Genomic DNA, 20,805 nt, shown 5'->3' with positions numbered 1-20,805 from the left:
CAGAATTTCAAAAGCAAAGGTGAATGACTATTCAGAGAAGATTGAAGCTATAGCTGCCAAAATAGCTTCTCCACCGGTGCGTCTACTGACTAGCTCCTTTGCAAAATTCAGAGATTATAAAGGTTATTTTTAAGTTTTTGCTTTACTGTCCTGTTGAAGTAGCGCTGCATTTAATGGCTTTTTCCGGTAGTTGTTTCCTACAAAGCATTTGTAATTTTCTTTTTGTGCAATAGTATATTTCATTAAAGTACAAAAGCAAAAAAGTTATATGGAGGTTTATAAATGGTCTACCTAATAAATTGTGGATACTAAAATACAAATTGAAAAGAAACCTACAGCTTTACCCCCAAAAATATCAAGAGCAGAAAAGAGAAACATCAATATCTTACTTTTCTAATCTGTTGGTTCTTTTTATCCATCATATGCTGGTCATTAAACTCCTTTTGAATCAGGACCCAGTCTGTGATGAGAGCAAATGTCCCTACCAGACATTTCTACCAGGTTTTTTGATATTCTAAATTAAGATCCATATACTAGAAAAGCAATTTTCTTTACATGTGGTGACCTAATGTGCTAAATGGTATTTATTCCAAAAAAAAAAGAACTTAGAAAATGCAAAAAAGAAAAAAAAGAAAAAAGGAAGTGTCTGTATGTCATTTTATGACATTTTAAGGGGCTGCTTATTCGAGCAACTCCATTGTAAAAGCACTTTTTTTTTGATCAATACATTGTAAAAGAACTTTTAATACCAAAGACGGAGATAACAGGAAGGAAAAGACACTATTGGGTTCCATTGTTTGACGGTTGTGATCTGGTTAATTTGCAAAGAAAAGAATATCACATGCTGTTGATAAAAAGAGCAACATCCCTGAAGCAACTCTAAAGAAAGTTATTGGCACAATGAGGTTGTGGTGTTGCTTTTTTGAGCATCTGATATGTATCTACATGCACATGATCTAGTTTATATGCTTTTACACTTCTGTGAATGAATACATTATACTTTTACACACTTTTTTTTTTCTTCTTTTTTTTGATCAAAAAAAAAAGAAAAAAAAAGGAGCAAAAGAAGAAAAAGCAAAAAAAGTTGGATCATAAGGACAGTTTTCTCACATTTCAGAGTAATAGCTCCTTTTTCATTCAGTGGCTATTCTGGTTTGTTTTGCTGTTTAAATTGCCCTTGGCATTTTTTATTTTTGTTATTCTAAGGACCTTGAAACTTCTCATTTCCCATTCTAGAGATGTCAACATCAGTCAGGTCTGCATCTGGACACCAGCCAAACCGACCTCTTTTGGTGGTGAAGTCTGCTTCTCCTCTCTATCCTTAATGGTTCCTTCCAGCAGATCCCCTGGAGGAAACTCAAATTCAACATCTTCAACAGCCAAAGCTGAGTAAGATCAGGATCTTTGAATGTTTCTTCTCTGGCACCCCCTCAATTCCAGAAACCTTCCTTTGATTGTGAATGCTTTTCTTCCTTGACTGTGGAGGCTCCCTTCTCACCCACATCACTATTAGACACCTCTCTTTGCAGTTTTCCCGACCATTATCAGTCATCATCTTGTCTCCTTGAGCCTCCTTTACTTGAGTATCATTCCTTACCAGACTTGTAGCAGTTGTCAGTTCTGACTCCTTCCTCTCAAACTGCATTAATGGAAGAAGATTCTGTTACAAATGTGGAGGCTGGTTCTAGAGCTGATCAAAATGGGGTTGAGTTGGGAGGGGTTGCTGAGAATAAAGAATGTGGGTTGGTGGTAAACAATGGTGAAAAATGAATCCATTAAGGTACTTGTAAGTTGTATGCGATTTTATGAAAGAGAAAAAAAGGAATTATAGAACTTGGCCTTTGGTTGGTAGTGCTGAGAGTAAAGATGAGGGAGGAGAAAAAGGTGAATTTGTAGACGAGGTGGTTTTAGATGAAACTCACCAAGTTGGTTGAACTGTTTACTTGGAAACTGTTGTAAATGTAGAGGTCAAAGTCAGAAACTTTGGGACACTGATTTAAAAGGCGTGCCTACACGAACATGTGAGGCACATTTTAGGGTATATGCCTTGCCTAGGTCCTAGGCACAACACTTTCCAAAGATGCATGCTGGTGTGCCTTGTGCTTCAACCTAGGCATGTGCCTTTCGAAAATTTGTGCATTTTTGCTATTTTTTATGCTTAGCAGTTGGACTGGGGACTTTGTCCTTGGACCCTTGACCAAGCCTGTTTTATAATTGACCAATACGCCAAAGGCCTTAAGAACGATTGAACGTGTCAAGCCAAGCACTTTAACCATTTAGGACCGTAACATACCATCACACTTCTGTAGTTGATGTTTCAGCGGCTTCACTCTAGGCAACTCTCACTCTAGCGGTAGGTAGCCCTCCTCATGATGGCTTTCACTCTGGCGGTAGGTACCCCTTTCCATGACATCTCACACTCTTGCAGTAGGTAGCCCTCCCTTTGGCGGCTTTGACTTTGTTCCAAGTATTTCTTTTTGTGATGGCTTTCACTCTACTTCAGGTAGCCCTTTCCATGATAGCTTTCACTTTATTCTAGGTAGCCCTCTCTGTAATCTGAACTTGAGACGTGGTGGTAGGCTCTAATACCAAATGTTGTGTGCTTGATGAATATGCCAAAAGCCTTAAGACTGATGGAACACGTCAAGCCAAGCACTTTAACCATTTAGGTTTGTAATAAAGCCCACGAGGCAAGCCCAATACAAGTCCATATCAGAGGCTTAAAATCTTATTCCTTATAAAAATGTTTTATAACTACAAGTGTCTTTTAAAAATATCTTTTATTAAGATGAATGAATGAGCAACATTTTGCTCGCTCACAAAAGCTCCGAAAACCCATATTTGCTAATGTTGCTCATTCATTCATCCTAATAAATGATATTTCTAAAAGGGACTTAAAGTTATAAAAACCTTTTCTATTGGGATTAAGAGTTTAAGCCTTTGATGTGGGCTTGTATTGGGCTTGCCTCAAGGGGTTGGTACAAAGATGGCTCATAGAATCAAGAATGCATTATGTTTAACTTCACATTAGCTATTTGAAGTAGTGCAATTGGGAAAAAAATAAAGAGATTGAGAGTTTACATGCTTGAATTTGTTCTATATGTTATGCTTGATTTTCTTTTTAAATTTTCATTTTAAATATGTTTTACATGTTATGTTTATGTATTTTAATTTGAGATAATAGGTTTTTAAAACATTTATTTTAGAATTTAAGTTTATATTTTAATTAAATTTTTTGTTTATTTTTTTAATATTTTGCAATATTTTGAATTTTTTTACCATTTTTTCCTTTTTTGCACCTTGCTTCAAAAAGGTGCATACCTCATCTTTCTCCTTGTGCCTTAGGCACAAAATGGCCATTGTTCATTTTTTGCACCTTACACTTTTAAAACACTGCTTTGGGATTATTTTTCTTGGGTAGGGAATAATTTGAGGGCACAAAATGGTCCTTATCTGCATAGCCTCCATGTTAAGCTTGGTCCATCATCTCATCAAATAGATTTGTGTGTGATACTTCTTGATCAATCCCTTGATGGGTATTTTGAGCTTGATTAGCTTGTGTAGGCAAGGTTTAAAATATCGATATAGGCCGATATGCCGGTAGGGGCGTATTGGATTGGATCGATGTTCACTCTCCTGGGTTTTTTCTTTGAAATCGTTAAGCCTGATACGATACGCCCGATACAGGGCGTATCATATCGAAATTTTAAACCTTGTGTGCAGGTGGTACCTTGTGCGGTTTGCAACTCTTTGTCCTCTAAGATTAATAGATCCTTTCTTCACTATTATCATCTTTGTGGGCAACTCCCTTGTTTCATCCTCCATCCCCTTCATTGATTAGGGGTGCTCCTTGCTGGATTTCTTCTTCTTTAGCTTCTTGAAGTGCTTTTTACTTGTGCTTCAAGGGTTTCAACTCTCTTGCAAAGGGTAGAAATCAATGAATCTCTTTATGTATCAGTACCCCTGTACTTGCCACTACGTGTAGCCATGATGATGACAGCCTATGACCTTGGCTCTGATACCAAACTGATGTAGAACCAGCTTAATTCTAATCCTTAGAGAACGTTGAATGGTCTTCTTTGATTAGAAATTTATGGCTGTTGATGGCTGTAATGGCTTCTTGAAGGAATAAGAAAGAAAATAGGGAGAGAAAAAAAAAGAGAGAATACCCGGTATCTCTCACGGGGTTCCTAGAATCACTCTAGGGTATGGGAATCACTGACCATAATTAACATAAGCTAAAGAAAACTCAAAAAATTTCATTGCTCTTTGTGTAAAACGACCATACATCTTTATGGACTTCAAACTCATAATAAACCTAGGAGTTGAACTATTAGACTCATAATAGTCCTAGGTGTCAAATTGTTAGACTCAATAATCCTAGTAGGACTCAAACTAAGTTGTCATATCCTATTTCAATTCAAAGAGGACTCGATAACTCTAATCCTACTTATTTAATGATTGACTTTTTTTGATGAATAATAAAACATTTCATTAAATATTTTTAAGATGGATTTACATCCGATACAACATTTAGTTTTCCCAAGAGGCGCGAGATGCTGCCTTGAAAAACAAACTAAATTACAGTATCGCCTAGAATAATTGACCCCTATTCACCCCTTGCTTAGCTAGTAGGTCTGCCAATCCATTTGCCAATCTTCTCTCATGCTAAACCTTGGCTGTTAAATTAGAAGTTAGCCATTTGAATCTTCTATGACCAGATTTGTGAGGTTCATCTCTTTAGCGATTTGAGCTCGCTGTATAATAGCTTTGACCTTTGCACTAACCGCATCCCCCACTCCAATTGGACCAGAGAATAAAGCCACTATCTAGCCCTTTGCATTCCTTAATACTCCCCCAATTCTAGAGGGCTTAGGATTATCGAAGTTGTTGCAATCAAAGTTGAGTTTTGTGAAAAAACTCTTCTGGGGCTTCCAGGCTTTTACAGGTTTGTCCTTAACTGAAGAAGCTTTAGCAACTAGTTCCCAATTACTCCATATGTCATCAACGGAGAAAAGTGAAAATATTCTTCAACAATGTTACTAAGCCCCTAGAAGCAATCCATGATGGTATAAAGCATGGTTTTTAAGAATGACCCGGAGATCGAATCGGTCAGGGGTCCAGTTACCGGATCAAACGGTCCGACCGTTCAAACTGAATGGTCAGCCCGTTATGACGAAAAAAATAAAAAAGTAAAAAAAAAACGGTGGCCTGGGTCAACGGTTTGCTAACCAAAATCAACAGTTTTGGGCAAATTTCTGGTTTTGGGGAAAACCGAAACCGGTCACCTGACTGGTTCCTGGTTTTTCCAGTCTGGTCCGGTTTTGAAAACCATGGTATAAAGGACCATCCTAAGCTTCTAGAGCCCCACAAGCTCCTCACCTATCTTCTATCCAGTTTTGCAACTTTTGTTTCATGCCATAACCTTTCTTTCTTTAAAGGCCATCTCCACAACAACTTTCCTAGTAGAGCTTCATTATTATGAACTAAATTCCTTACCCCCAAACCCCCTTCTTCCTTCAATTGGCTACCTCCCATCTAATCAAGTGATCCTTTTTCACTTCCCCTTGGTTCCCACAAAAAATCCCTCTCTGCCTTTCCTAATTTCCTAGCTTCTCACGAGGGAATCCTAAAGATTGAAATGAAGTAAGTTCAAAGGTTGGAAAGTGTAGCCCTGATCAAATTCACTCTACCTCTAGACATGTAATTCTTTTTTCAAGCTGCCATTCACTTTTCAAATTTTTCTATAATAGGAAAAACTCTCCTTGGGGTTGGCACCTAGGGGGGGCCTAACTGGTAGGGGTGCAAATGGATCTGATCATGATTCGATTCGATCCGAGATCCGATCCTATTTGGTCAAAATTGAATCACCCCTGATTGGATCTTCGGATCGGACCATCGGATTCGGATCACCCCTATCCGATCCGAGAAGATCCGATCCGATGTGTTATATATTTATAAATATAAATATAAATATATATGTTATTTATTTATTTATAAATATATTATTTATATTGTATTTTTATAAATTTATTATATTAATTTTTTTATAAAAACATGTATATATATGATGAAAATAATTAAAAAATACTTGTATTTTTTGTTTTTCTTTATTTAAATTGGTATATTTTATTTTTTCTTTTAATAATTTATTATTTTTTAAAGAAAACAAGTCGGATCAAATCAGATATGGAGATCTGTTAGGATTCGAATTCAGATTGAGTCCTATTGGATCCGATCGGATCTGACATGAATAGTGTCGGATCAGATTTGAATCCGACCCAATCTGTTTGCATATCTACTAAGTAGGTCAAAGGCCAAGAAGAGATGGAACAATCTAAACAACTTGCAATTGACTCCACCTCCCGATTCTCCAAATTTATTCCAACCACACAAACTTTTTTCAAAATTGATCCTCAAGTTGGAGGCATTCTTAAAGGATTTTATTAGATTCTTAAGATTTCTCACCCTTCTTAGGTCACTCTTCTCTAGCTGCTCTTGAAATCATTCTACTAAGTACATCAACAACGAGGGTGAAAAGGAAAGGTGAGAGTGGGCCACTGTTTTGGAATGGTAGAATACTGATATGTTTCATTCTATTGCCAATGGGCATATTTGTATAGTAAGCTGCTGCAATAAATAGAAAGAAAGAAAAATAGAAAGAAGAGAAAATAGAAAGTACAAAAATAGAAAGTACAAAAATAGAAAGAAAGAAATAGAAAGAAAAAATTTTCTAAATCAATCCTTCCACAATCCTAGGAATATATACAATTCTATTTTCAGATCTGAACCAATAACCCCACATTTTCCAACACTCCCCCTCAAGCTGGTGAATAGAGATCCTCCATTCCCAGCTTGGCTATAATTCTCCGAAAGTATGTACTATTGAGCCCTTTAGTAAGTACATCGGCCAGTTGTCCTTTTGTAGACACATAGGGAGTGCAAATCAACTTGCTGTCTAGTTTCTCTTTTATAAAGTGTCGGTCAATTTCGATGTGCTTCGTCCTGTCATGTTGAACAGGATTGTGAGCAATATTGATGGCTGACTTGTTGTCACGATATAGTTTCATAGGCTCTTCTCGTGGAATCTTCAGGTCTTCTAAAATTATCTTCAACTAGAGTAATTCACACATTCCTTGTGCCATAGCCCTGAATTCTGCCTTTGCACTTGACCGAGCCACTACATTTTGCTTCTTACTCCTTCAAGTGACTAAGTTTCCTCCTAAGAAGGTACAGTAACCAGAAGTGGACCGTCTATCTACTGGAGATCCTGCATAATCGGCATCTGTATATGCTTCAAGAGTCAGTCCTCCATTTCTTCTGAATAAAATTTCTTTTCTTGGATTGGCTTTCAAATAGTGCAGAATTCGATGAGCAGCCTGCAGATGAACTTCTTTAGGATTATGCATAAACTGACTTATTACACTTACAGCATATGCAATATCTGGTCGTGTATGTGCAAGATAAATGAGTTTTCCAACTAGTCTTTGGAACATCTCCTTGTCTGCACTTGCATTCTCGTGGGCTTCTCCAAGTTTATGATTGGGATCTATAGGCGTGGAAGCTGGTTTACATGCCATATTTCCTGTTTCTCTCAAAAGATCAACAACATACTTTTGTTGAGAGATAAAGATGCCTTGTTTAGAATGTGCAACTTCAATTCTAAGAAAATACTTTAGTCTCCCCAAGTCTTTTATCTCAAATTCTCTGGCAAGACAGTTTTTCAATGCTTCCTTCTCCTTTTTATCATTCCTAGTAACGATTATATCATCCACATAGACTAATAGTGCAGTAACTCCCCCTGAGGCTGTGTGTTTGATAAACAATGTGTGGTCACCTTGACTTTGCTTGTAACCTGTACTCAGCATTACTTTCGTAAACCTTCCAAACCATGCTCTCGGAGATTGTTTGAGACCGTATAGTGCTTTCTTCAACTAACAAACTTTGTTCCCTTTAATGCCTTCTCCAAAACCCGATGGAATGTCCATGTATATCTCCTCTTCTAGATCACCATGGAGAAACACATTTTTTACATCAAACTGTTGCAAATCCCAATTATAGTTAGCAGCCAACGACAGTAACACCCGTACTGTATTCATTTTAGCTACTGGGGCAAAAGTCTCCTGATAATCTACCCCATAAGTCTGTGTATATCCCTTGGCTACCAGGCGTGCTTTGTACCTTTCTAATGACCCATCAGATTTGTATTTAATTGTGAACACCCATTTACAACCTACCATCTTCTTGTTTCTTGGTAGATCCACAACTTCCCATGTGTTGTTTTTTTCTAATGCCTCCATTTCCACTCTCATGGCTTTTCTCCACTCCTTATTAGAAAGTGCCTCGGCTAGAGTAATAGGAATTGGAATGGTGTTAAGACTGGCTAGAAAACTTTTATGGGATTTAGAGAATCTTTGGAATGATATATATTTGGCTAAAGGGTACAATGGGCGTTTGGTACATTCTCTGGTTCCTTTTCTCAGTGCAATAGGTAGGTCATACTCATACTCAGATTGTGAAGGTGTAGGTTCAGGATCTAAGCATCCCTCAGTTCTAGGATTAGGAGTTGAATCTTGGACTTGCACAGGTTGAGGATCTGGATTTTTCCTCCTAGGGTAAACCTGCATATATCTCACATTATCATGCACATCATTCGTGGGGTTAACAGTGTCCGAATTTGGTTCAATGGTTGGGTTGTTTGACTCTTGTTGAGACTCGGGAATGTGGGACTCAGATGAATGTGACTCAGAGGGATGTGATTCTTGACGATTGAATGTCTGTGAGGAGGGTAAAACATCTAGGGAGAGTAGATCCGATGCCTTATCTTTCATTAATGAGGGCTCCCCCTGAAGATAAGGTTGAGTGAAAAAAAGATTTTCCTTCCTCAAATGTGACATCGATGGAGGTGTAGAATTTTCTGGTGGCTGGATGATAACATTTATAACCTTTCTGAGTTGGGGAATATCCCAAGAAGACACACCTGATTGCTCGTGGGTCTAATTTTCCCTTATTATGGACATGAACAAAGGTAGTGCAGCCAAAAATTCTTGGTGAGAGATTATTTGAGGCTCGAATATCAGGGTAAAAATTGAGAAAGGACTTGTATTGGGCTTCGGTTGTTAAGAACTTTAGATGGTAGTCTATTTATGGTGTAGGCAGCAGTAAGGACAGCTTCCCCCCAATATTGTTTTGGCACTTGATTTTGAAAGAGAAAGGCTTGGGTGGTTTGCAAAAGATGGCCATTTTTTCTCTCAGCTAGCCCATTCTGTTGGGGAGTGTTAACACAGGAGGATTCATGCACAATGCCTTCTTTTTGAAAAAATGGGGACAAATTCTGATTAAAATAATCTGTAGCATTATCAGATTGAAACCTTTTAATTCTCACACCAAACTGAGTTTGGACCATGTTATGAAAGTTGGGAAGAATCATACCCACATCAGATTTAGACTTAAGAAGAAAAATCCATGTGACCCTATTGCAATCACCAATAAAGGTGACGAGCCATCTGGAACCAGTAATGTTGGGAATTTGAGAAGGGCCCCATATATTTGAATGAATCAAATAAAAAGGAGTTGAAGATCTTTTATTGCTGATTGGGAAAGAAACCCTTTTGTGCTTAGCAAGTTCACAAATATCACAATGAAAGGTTCAACATTAATTCCTTTAAACAAGGAAGGAAGCATTGTTTTTAAAATAGGAAATGAAGGATGACCAAAACGGAAATGATGACGCCAAATTAAATCTTTATTGGAGGTAGATAAGAATGACTCGTGTGTGACATGCATAACAATGCGAGATGATTTGTTGGTTGCTTCAAGGTAGTAGAGTCCATCTCTTTCCTTAGCAAGTTCAATCTTATTCCTCGAAACCTGGTCCTGAAATACACAGTTAGAAGGGAAGAACACAACATTGTAGTTCACATCCTGGGTGAGTTTATGTATAGAGATAAGGCTAGTGGATAACTTAGGAACATGAAACACATTTTTAAGTAATAGGGATGGAGTAATTTGAATATTCCCAATCCCTGCCACTGTGGTGAAAGAACCATCAGCAACATAAATTTTTCTATTACTAGGACAGGGTGTATAGGTGAGAAAATGTAGTGAAGAGGGTGTCATGTGGTCAGTAGCTCCAGAATCAAGAATCCATGGAAAAACACTAGCCGAGGCATGTAATCCTAGAGATAAAGACTCACCTGAGAGAGCAAGAGAGGTAGAACCACTTCCTGGTTTCAAGGACTTCAAGAAGCACCTTAGCCTTTCAATTTCTTCATCATTAAATGGTCCCTGACTTGAGTGTTCTTGCTGCGGGGTTGTGAAGACATTATGGGCCTGTTGAACTCCTTTTGAAACTCCTCGATTTCCCCATTCCTTGCTAGATGTGGGAGGTTTCCCATGAAGGTTCCAGCACCGATCTTTCGTGTGTCTGGGCTTCTTGCAATAGGTGCACTAGAGGTTATAGTTAGAGTCACGGGTGGTTGTGTCACGAGCCAAGTTGTAATTGTTCTCACCCTTTGAACCACTGCAACTTCCTCCCCTTGCCACCATGGCTGAGCCTTCGGGATCTTTAGGCTCAAGCATGATTCCACGGCGGCTTTCCTCAGCTCTGACAAGGGCTATGACTTCATTCAATGGAGGCACTTCTTCTTTGCCAAGAATTTGTATTCGGACCTGATCAAATTCAGCATTCAGTCCGACCAAAAAATCATACACCCTATCTCTTTCAATAAAGTTCTTCAAGATCACAGCATCATCTGCGCACTTTGTCTCAAGAACCCGATAATGATCAAGCTCATGCCATAAATTTTGCAGCAGATTTGCATACTCTGTAACACTCCTGCTCCCTTGTTTGGCCGCCACAGTCTTCACTTTGACCTCATAGACACGAGCAGCGTCATGGGCTTTGGAATAGGTTTGTCGGATAGCATCCCAAATAGCCTTTGTAGAGGGAAGAAACATACAAGTATCACTGATCTCGGGTGTCATTTAACTCCACAACCATGACATAATCATGGAGTCCTCTTCGTCCTAAGCATCAAAATTTGGCTCGCCCAACCTTGGTCTTGTTCCAAGGAGGTGACTAATTTTTCCTTTTCCCTTCAAATAGGTACGCACTAGTTGTGACCACTTCAAATAATTCTGGCCATTCAGTCTATATGTTGCCTGAATATTCTGCAAATCACCAGTGTGAGGATGAGAGTTTGTTGCTCCTTCATCGGTTTGGACGGGAGCACTTGTTGCAGTCATGTCGGACATTGTTAATGGAGGAAAAATAAGGCCAGCAGGAAAGGAGAATAAAGGAACACTTCTGGTTACAGATCAACACTGAAGGCTAGAAGAGAAAAACACAAAAAACTGGCAATGAAGGCCGAAAAAATCTCAAGGTTGACAAACCTAGAGCTCTGATACCATGTTTTGGAATGGTAGAATACTGATATGTTTCATTCTATTGCCAATGGGCATATTTATACAGTAAGCTGCTGCAATAAATAGAAAGAAAGAAAAATAGAAAGAAAAGAAAATAGAAAGAAGAAAAAATAGAAAGAAGAGAAAATAGAAAGTACAAAAAATAGAAAGAAAGAAATAGAAAGAAAGAAATAGAAAGAAAAAACTTTCTAAATCAATCCTTCCACAATCCTAGGATTATATACAATTCTATTTTCAGATCTGAACCAATAACCCCACGTTTTGCAACAGCCACCTTGTCTTAAATCTCTGGAAAGAAGTTCTTTACCACTCCATTGACTAACACTGAGTAGTGACAAGATGCCAAGGCAACCACTTACCTAATTACACCATCTGTCTCCAAACCTACACCTTCTTAAAACCTCTAGAAGGAAACTCCAATCCACTAAATCATAAGCCTTTTCCAGGTCCAATTTGCAAACAAAATTTTGATTTCCTCATCTCCTCATCTCCTCATCTCCTCCACACACTTGTTTGCAATGAGGATCTGATCTATAATTTGTTTGCCTTGTAGAAAGGCTCTTTGAACTCGACTAATGAGAGGAGGAACTGCTTTGATCCTCAAGGATGACACGTTTGCTAAGATCATGTAGATGCTAGTCACCAAGCTAATCGGCTTGAAATCTTTGGGATGTTTAGCATCAATATTTTGGGAACAAGGGCTAAAAAAGTGGCATTAACTCCAGAACTAATGCCATGTTTATCCTCAAATTCTCTAAAAACTTATTTTAATTCTTCTTTAATTACATTTTAACAATCTTGGTAAAAAGCCATAGTGAAACCATCTGGACCTGGTGCCATAGTGAAAATATTTGTTGTATTCAAACTTGCCCAATCCAAATCTTCCAATTTCACTCGACACTCTAGTGGTCTTTGCAAAATTGATTTAAAATCGGCAACAAAGCAACTATCTATCTCCTCATGAGAATTTATTTAAACTCCATCAACCTCAAGTTTAGCTATCAAAATTTTCTTCCTCCCATTGCCCACAACTTGAAAATATTTAGTGTTTCCATCCCCTTGATCCACTTGTGCCTAGACTTTTGTCTCCAAGAAATTTGCTCCTGCAAAAGGGCCTCTTCTAATTCCTTCGTTAGTTTCCATTTCAATTCTCTTTTCTGTACACTCATGATCCATTGGATCTCAATCTTTTTAATTTTTTTGTGCAATTTGACTCCTTTCCATTTCACCCCCTCATTTCTTCACTCCATTCCTTAACCTTATGCACAAAATCCGGATGTGTTAACCACATATTCTCAAACCTGAAAGGTTTTGATCCATTTCCAAAAGGGTCTTGCCCTAGTTCTAATGGGCAATGGTTAGAAGTTACTCTAGGCAAAGCCTTAGCCACCAAACCCCTCTAGTGACTCTCCCGGCCTTCAAACAAGTTGGGTTTTCTTGGAATCTAGACCAAGTAGAGTTGGTTTGTAGTAGGGAAGCTCCCTTAGTTCACAACCGTTAATGAAGTCATTGGACTTCCTCATACTAGTCATGATGGACTGTTGAGGATTAGTCATCTTAGTTATCAAATGTCTGACATTAAAATTTCCCCCCAAACACCAGGCCCCAGGGACCTTCCCCTAAGCCTTGAATCCCACAACTCATTCCTCTCTCTATAATTATTTGGCCCATACACATTAGTTAACAACTAGGTAAAACCGTTTTCCAGCATTCTAAACTTTAGGGGCACAGAAATGTTGCTTAATAATTCCTCCAGTGGTTCTACAACATCCTCTCTCCAAAAAGTAACTAATCCCCCCGAATCTCCCCAGGAGAGAGCTGAGCACAACTCACTTCTCTTGCTTCCCACACATCTGTAGCCCATCATCTATCTAATTCTGCTAGTTTAGTCTCTTGTAGCATCACAAGATTTGTTTTTTCTCTTCTAAGTAGTTCCTTGATCAATCAAAATAACAGGCCCACCAGCAATTGAGTTGGCAGGTATGTGCCTTTTTAAAACTACACCCTCCCCGGTCTGACTCAAAGGGTCAGCCCCCCAGGCATTGGTTCAACCGTCCTAACCAATGAATTCCTTCCCTTTGAATTTTGAAGTGTTTAACCTGTTCGAACAGCTCTCTTTGGCACCAGAAACTAGTACATGAGCAAAATATCTGTTAACTGCCAGAACCTAGTACATGAGCAAAAGTTGAACTTTGACGGAAGCTCCTTGGGCCACCCAGGTATGGTAAGAATAGGATGGGGCAATCAGAAATTCGGAGGCTAAGATATTGGTTCTTTATTCAGGGCCAATTGGTGTGGCTGATTCTGTGAAGGCTGAGTTGCTGGCTTTACTACATGGTCTCCTGCTGGCAAAGCAACTGGGGTCCAGACAGTTGGAGGTGGAAGGGTACTCACAAGTAGTTATCTCATGAGCGAGGTGTAATGGACATTTTCCTTGGACTCTCGAAAATGTATACAGGGAAGTTGAAAGGATTGCAAGAGAGTTAGATGCTGAATTCAAGTGGGTAAGGAGTACAAATGGGCTAGCTCACTCCCTTTCTAACATTTTCCATGTTGATGCAGTAGATCCTTTTTCTCCAATGTGCAAATCCAAATAAGTAAAAGGAAACTCTCCAATTTGACAGTCCAAGGCAGCACATTTTCTTGCTTTATATAGAATTTTAAGAATAAGAAAGGTGGTTTAGATGTTTTGAGGCAGGGTTTGCTTGGGGGAGGGTATAGCAAATTGTTGGCATTGTAAGAGGAAGGAGGTGGTGAATTATTTTTGTGTATAATTGCAAAACTTAGAAATTCTTTTTTTTTCCATTTTTTTTTGGGAGGGGTGGGGGTTATGCTGTTATGTGGGAATGGAGGGTTTCATTTTTTTGCTTCCTTATTCCTTGGTTATCTTGTCACAAGTTTCCCGTATATCCTTTCTCCCTTTTTTATTTTAATGAGTTTTCTTTTTATTATCAAGGGAATAATGACTGATAAGATTGTTCTGGACACACAAAAGAATTGGGGGGGGGGTTGGCCCACTTGCTAATACTTAATAATAAAATGAGTTAAAGGATATTTTTTTATGCCCTTAAATGCATTAATATTGTATTCAATATAGATGTCGTTTGATTGGTGATATTCAATATTCAAAATAAATACTGTCATTACCTAACCAGCTATTTGGGAAAATCCTGTCAGTCTTTAATGCCAGGATCACTACAGGCAGTCAATGTTATTCCTATTGAGGGAAGCCCTAAAGCAGAGGAAGAAGCCCATTTTCCTTCTTCACCAGGACTGAGGAGGAGATTTGTGTAAGTGAACCTGCAGCTGTTCACATTCACATGCTTGATGTTATGACATGAATATGTTTCCTTTTTCTTATGTTATTTTCTGCATTGAATTTCTAATTTAAATATAGGCCTCCTACAAAAGTTGAAGATAGAACTATGACTGCCAAAACTGATTCATCTGCGCCTATCAAGTTGGATGCCTCAACACAGGCACACATCGAAAAGCACAGGTATCTATTCACTTTTAATAAACAATGTCAATTATTTGGTTTTATTTCAAATTATATTTTCTTAGAGAGTGGAATCATTATATAATTGCTTTTTGTACAAATTTAGCATCTCTAATCTTTAGTTCTCTAATAACAGAAAGCTCCAAGAAGATTTGACAGATGAAATGGTTGGGTTAGCACAGCAGCTAAAGGAGAGTAGCCTTATGATGAACCGTTCCTTGCAAGACACAGAAAAGGTATTATCTCATACTTTAACATGAAACTGTTGATTAAAAGGCAGTCTATTAGGAATTTTGATACAATATTAAAATGAAACTGAAGTATATATTTCACCATTTTTTTTTTTGGGGAAGGAAAATGCTACTTTTGACTATGATCACACAAGTGGCATTTGGAAACCTGAAGTTTGATGTCACTGAAGTCTAAGTAGATCTGATTGGGATAAGAGCTCATTTTCTGAACAGTATCTGTCAAGTATGATTAAATCAGATCTGTGATCTACAAATTTCCTCATAAATTGCCTTCTTAGTTTAGACCACGGTGCTTATAAATAATTGACTTTGAACCAACTAGAAAGTTGGTCTGTGATCTGCAAATCTCTGTCAGATTAAACCTCAATGTTGGAAAATGTTACTTATAACAAAGGTGAAAAAAAGAAGAGGGGCATCCCTGAAATGCTGCTGTAACAAGAGCCATGATGTAATAATATTCACTCTTCTTCAAAGTACCACACCTTCTTGGGATCTTGTTATCAAAATGACACATATTCTGACAGCTCAGAAAAGGACTTCTTGATTTTCTGGAAAGCACCACTGCACTCTAAAAATGCCCAGAAAATGGTACCAAGGTACTGAAGAGATACTTCCATGGAGGAACAGATTTTGTCTGTGGCTGAGAACATAGAGGGCAGTCCATATTGTTTAGGCCTATCCCTCACCTGATTAGTTGACAAACAGTTTGGCATTTACCCAATGTACCAGGCATACTTTTCAAGGCACCAAGGTGAGGCTGGGTGACAGGGGGGCGCCTTGTCGCCTAGGTGCCTAGGCGGGCGCCTAGGTGATGGACTTTTTTATATAGAAAATATAGATCCTAGGGTAGTTCCCTAGGTGCCATAGCCATATTTCCTTAATAATTATTCATAATTTTCATTCATGTTAAAAGTATAGAAAATCAACATATTCATGAAAAGAAAAAAAAGAAGGAAAAGAAAATTCAAAAAATATAGGGTCTGAACCCTTATTTTTGTTTAGTAGTAGTAGTAGTGTTAGTGTTGATTAGACAAAATTTTAAGTTCTTCCTTATTGGTTCAGGTTTTAAAGTCTTTGAGGGTTAGCAATGTTTGTATTGATTAAATCCTAACAAATAAGAAAATAATAATTAGTATATAAACACACAAAATGAGTATTTTAGTTTAATAGTGCCTATTTTATAGTTATAATGTCAAAAAATAAAGAATAAAAAAGCATTTTACAAAACATAGTACAAAATTGCTAGGCGATTAGGCGAGGCGAGCCTCAAAGGGCGCTTAGGTGTCACCTTGACGACTATCGTGCCAGGCTTTACATGAATACCACTTTAGATGGCACGTTAGGGACATCAAACTTTGTTACATTACATGGACAGGAAGCTAGGTTTGTAGAACTTGATCTCCTAAAGAATGACTGGACTATGTGGTTTCTGATCTGTCCCATACCCAGATTCTGCACTGGGGTGAGGGCAGTTCTTGCATTATTAGCAAAATTTCAGCCATGAAATCAATGTCATAGTCATTAAGGTCATAGTTGTCAACGCACCAAGGCAAAACTAAGCATCAAGGCATGTACCCACCTAGGCGTCACCTGGGTGATGGATTTTATAAATAAAAAACCTAAACCTTTGGTTCATTCTCTAGGTTTCATAGAACCAGAAATCATCAAAAGATAGAAAATAAGAAAAGAACAGAAAACTTGAAAATATAGGCAGTGAGCCAAGAAAAGAAGAGAAGGGGTGGAAGATAAAACTTTGGGTGGGAGAGGCTCCATTGAAGGACCTTTTCCCTTCTTTGTTCACTGTTTCAAGGTACAAAAAGCATTTTGTGTCAAAAGTTTTTTTCCATTGTGAATGACCCATTAACACCAAATTGGGACTTTGGGTTTCGTAGAGGTTTAAGGGAAGAGGAAATTGTGTTTCTCACAAATCTGCTAAGTCTACTTGATATAGTATGTTTGGACCCTTCTAAACCTGATATTCGGATTTGGACACCCCAGCAGAATGGATCCTTTTCATGCGTTTCTTTCTTTAAATCCATTACTCAGTCTACCCCCAATCAACCTTTCCCTTTTAAGGAAATTTGGTGCAGGCCTGTTCCCCCTAAGGTTATGGCTTTTTGTTGGGAAGTGTATTATAGGAAAATAAACACCTTGGACACTCTACAAAAGAGAAGACCTTTTCTCTGTCTCTCACCTTCCTGGTGTATACTTTGCAGGTCACATGGTGAGGACTGTAACCATATACTAATATCTTGTTCATTTACTGCAGAGTTATGGGAGTGGTTCTTCTCATTGTTTGGGTGCAGGTTGGTTAGGCCAGTAGATACAGGTTTGTTCTTTGATTCTGCTTTCTTCTCTTGGTGGCATAGAAGAGGAAGAATTATGTGGAGGTGTGCAAGAGCAGCACTGATTTGGTCCGTGTGGGAAGAAGGAATGCCAGAATTTTCCAAGAGAAGGAGAGAAACCCAAAAGAGGCATTCTAAATAGGGTGATCTTATTGCTAAAATCACTGGACCTATTCCATCATTTCTCAATGATGTGTGGAGGAATTGGTTAGCAGTGGCTAATTGCTCATCCATAAAAACTAAAGTGAGCAGGGCTTGGGAACCCCCTCCTGAAAGATTCTTGAAGCTGAATTTCGACGGGAGTAGTCTTGGTAATCCTGGTCCGTCAGGGGTGGGAGGGATGCTGAGGAATGAGAGTGGGAATGTGGTTCTTATTTTCTCAGGACCCATAGGAGTTGGAAACTCTACTAGGGCAGAACTTGCTGCCGCTATCCAGGGAGTACAGTTAGCAGTGCAGATAGGTGCCGAACAATTGATAATAGAAGGGGACTCGAAGGTGGTAGTGGGATGGCTACAAAATCCGGAATCTGTAGTGTGGTGTTTTAAGAATGAAATTAAAAAGTTCAACTGCCTAACAAGAAGCTTGACAGTGAGAATACAATGGGTGAGGAGGTCAGCAAACTCTATGGCTGATCATCTTGCAAAGCAAGGGGTAAATAGGGAAAGTTTGTATTGGGCTCAATTGTAGTCTGAATCTGTTTTCTATCTTTTGCCTTTCTTCCTACTGGTAGGAGAGGACGCAGCTTGAGCCTCTCCAAGGGAAGCTTGTAACTGCACTAGTTTTATTAATGAAATTAATCCTTTTTAATTATAAAAAAAAGATAAAACTTTGTAGTTATTTGTTGCTTATCTGTTCAGGTTTTGAATTCTCCAAGGATTCAACACAGTTTCCACTGATTTATTTGTTGATCAAACCCTAACAATTAAGAAAATGATAAAAAGAGTCTAGTACAAAGGTTATGCAAATATTTTAAACACATAACATGAATAATACTGTGTAAGGCCGTCTTTTGTAATATTATGATATCTTTTGTCCAAAATGGTGTTGTATGGTTTCCAATAAAAGTCTGATGCACACCTACCCAAGAAAGAATTCTGGCCTTCGGTTTCACCAACAGTCCCTCTTTTCTATCTTTTCTTTTTTTTGAGAAAAAAGTGACTGATAATTTTAGAAAATGAAAAGTACATGAGATGATTTACAAGCAGCAGAGAGAACCAACACTTGGAAGTTACAAAGGCAGATTCCTATCACTATTCGGAAATCCTTAAATTCCTTTCCTTCCATAATGTCCAAAGCACTGCAGAAAAAGTAGTCCTCCACACGATCCTTCCTTCCTTAACCTCTTAGATACCAGCTTTTGACAAGGCCTTCCACTTATTTTGGGTTACATCCAACTACCCCAAAATAGCTTTCACCCACTGATGCAAGATCTTTCTGAGTCGGCACTGTTCTTGCAACTAAACTCAGGTTGTAGATGCATTGATAAGAAGCAAATATCAAAAAAGAAGAAAGAAGAGAAGAGAAGATGTAAGTTGAGATCCATAGGTAGTCACATCTAAAGATGAGGGAAATCACACCCTAAACTTGGCATCTATAGGCTTTCCTTGCACATCTTTTTTCGAAGACGAACAAGCTTTCCTTGTTCATCAACCAAAACTGTTATCCAAAGGAGCTTTACAAGCTTAATAAGAAAAAAAATTTGCCCACAAGTTCTCTTTCTCCACAAGCCTCTTAAAGACGTTAAATTGGACTAAACCTGCCCCCAAACAACTACAAACATAAAGCCAAACAAAGGATATTAAGCTGAGACCTACCCCCAAACATAACTCTCTTTTGATATGCCTTAAGTTGATATTCCTATCATTTCTCCCCAACTTGGAAAAACTTGGATCCATCGAGTAAAAGGAAAGGTATATCTCACACATATCATAGTTTAGGTGTAGGGACTATTCCATGGTTTTCCAAGTGCAGTTAGAGTGAGGGCAGCCTTTCCACTTGACAAGAAACTTGCGATATCCCCCATTTCGTGTTGAAATGATCTGCCCCCAAACATAACTCTCTTTTGATATGCCTTAAGTTGATTCCTATCATTTCTCCCCAACTTGGAAAAACTTGGATCCATTGAGTAAAAGGAAAGGTATCTCTCACTATAGTTGTCAAGGCAATGCCTAGGCGACAAGGCATCCTTTGAGGCTCACTTCGCCTAATTGCCAAGCAGTTTTGTACTATGTATTGTAAAATACTTTTTTATTCTTTATTTTTTGACATTATAATTATAAAATAGGCACTATTAAATTAAAATATTCATTTTGTGTTTTTATATACTAATTTCTTTTTATTATTTTATTATTTGTTAGGGTTTAATCAATACAAACATTGCTAAAGACTTTAAAACCTGAACCAATAAGTAAGGAAGAACTTAAAATTTTGTCTAATCAACACATTTTTCTTTTCTTCTTTTCCTATAACAAAAACAAGGGTTCGCCCCTCTATTTTTTGAATTTGCTTTTCCTTCTCCTTTTTCTTCTCATGAATATGTTGATTTTCTATACTTTAACATGAACTCTATATTTTTTTATGAAAATTGTGAATAATTATTAAGGAAATATGGCTATGGTACCTAGGGAACTACCTTAGGATCTATGTTTCCTACATAAAAAGTCCATTGCCTAGGTGCTTCCCTGACGCCTTGAAAACTATGTCTCTCACATATCATAGTTTAGGTGTTGGAACTCGTCCACAGTTATCCAAATGCAATTAGAGTGAGGGCGACCTTTCCACTTGACAAGAAACTTGCAATATCCCCCATTTCATGTTGAAGTGATTTGATCATCAGTAACATCTTCTATCTCCACCATAGTTTTCAAGGCATCTAGGCGATTCTGGGTGACATTGGGGCGCCTAGTCGCCTAGTTGCCTAGGCGATAAAAATTTTATAATATAAAATACTGACTTTTGGCTAGTTTCCTAGTTTTATATACCATTCAGCATGTATATTTTTTTTGATCACCAAAGGAGAATTTTATTTGAAATTAAAGTTAAAAAGTTTTACAACTTTGTGTATGGGACTAGAAGTCCCACACTATTACATATTTTTGTCCCTTTTTACATTGCTGCCCAAAACAATTGTTGCCTCAAAGCCCCTTGTTTAGCAAGATAATAAGCTAGCCTATTTGCACTCCTAACCCATTTGAATTCTGCCTCTACCTCCCTTGCAACCTTTTACACTTCCTTTATCACTTGTTTGAAAGTCCACGGAGTAGTTCTATTGTTTTTAGCCCA

General features: G+C 38.1%; 1 protein-coding gene across 3 annotated transcripts in view; it reads left to right on the top strand.

Moving 5' to 3' along the window:
* Positions 1-20,805, top strand: part of LOC104601523 (Membrane fusion protein Use1) — a 53,703-nt gene that overhangs the window by 21,063 nt on the left and 11,835 nt on the right. For 2 of the 3 annotated variants that reach the window (XM_010264875.3, XM_088892863.1), the window contains exons 4-7: positions 4-76; positions 14,605-14,717; positions 14,825-14,926; positions 15,063-15,162. In XM_010264875.3, coding sequence (XP_010263177.1) covers positions 4-76; positions 14,605-14,717; positions 14,825-14,926; positions 15,063-15,162 — 388 coding nt within the window. The remainder of the gene's footprint in view (positions 1-3; positions 77-14,604; positions 14,718-14,824; positions 14,927-15,062; positions 15,163-20,805) is intronic. The other variant, XM_010264876.3, reaches the window with a different exon arrangement.

Source organism: Nelumbo nucifera, chromosome 8, assembly GCF_055504915.1.
Source record: "Nelumbo nucifera cultivar China Antique chromosome 8, China Antique-T2T, whole genome shotgun sequence".
Taxonomy (NCBI): Eukaryota; Viridiplantae; Streptophyta; class Magnoliopsida; order Proteales; family Nelumbonaceae; genus Nelumbo; species Nelumbo nucifera.
This window is presented reverse-complemented; position numbering and strand designations above follow the sequence as displayed.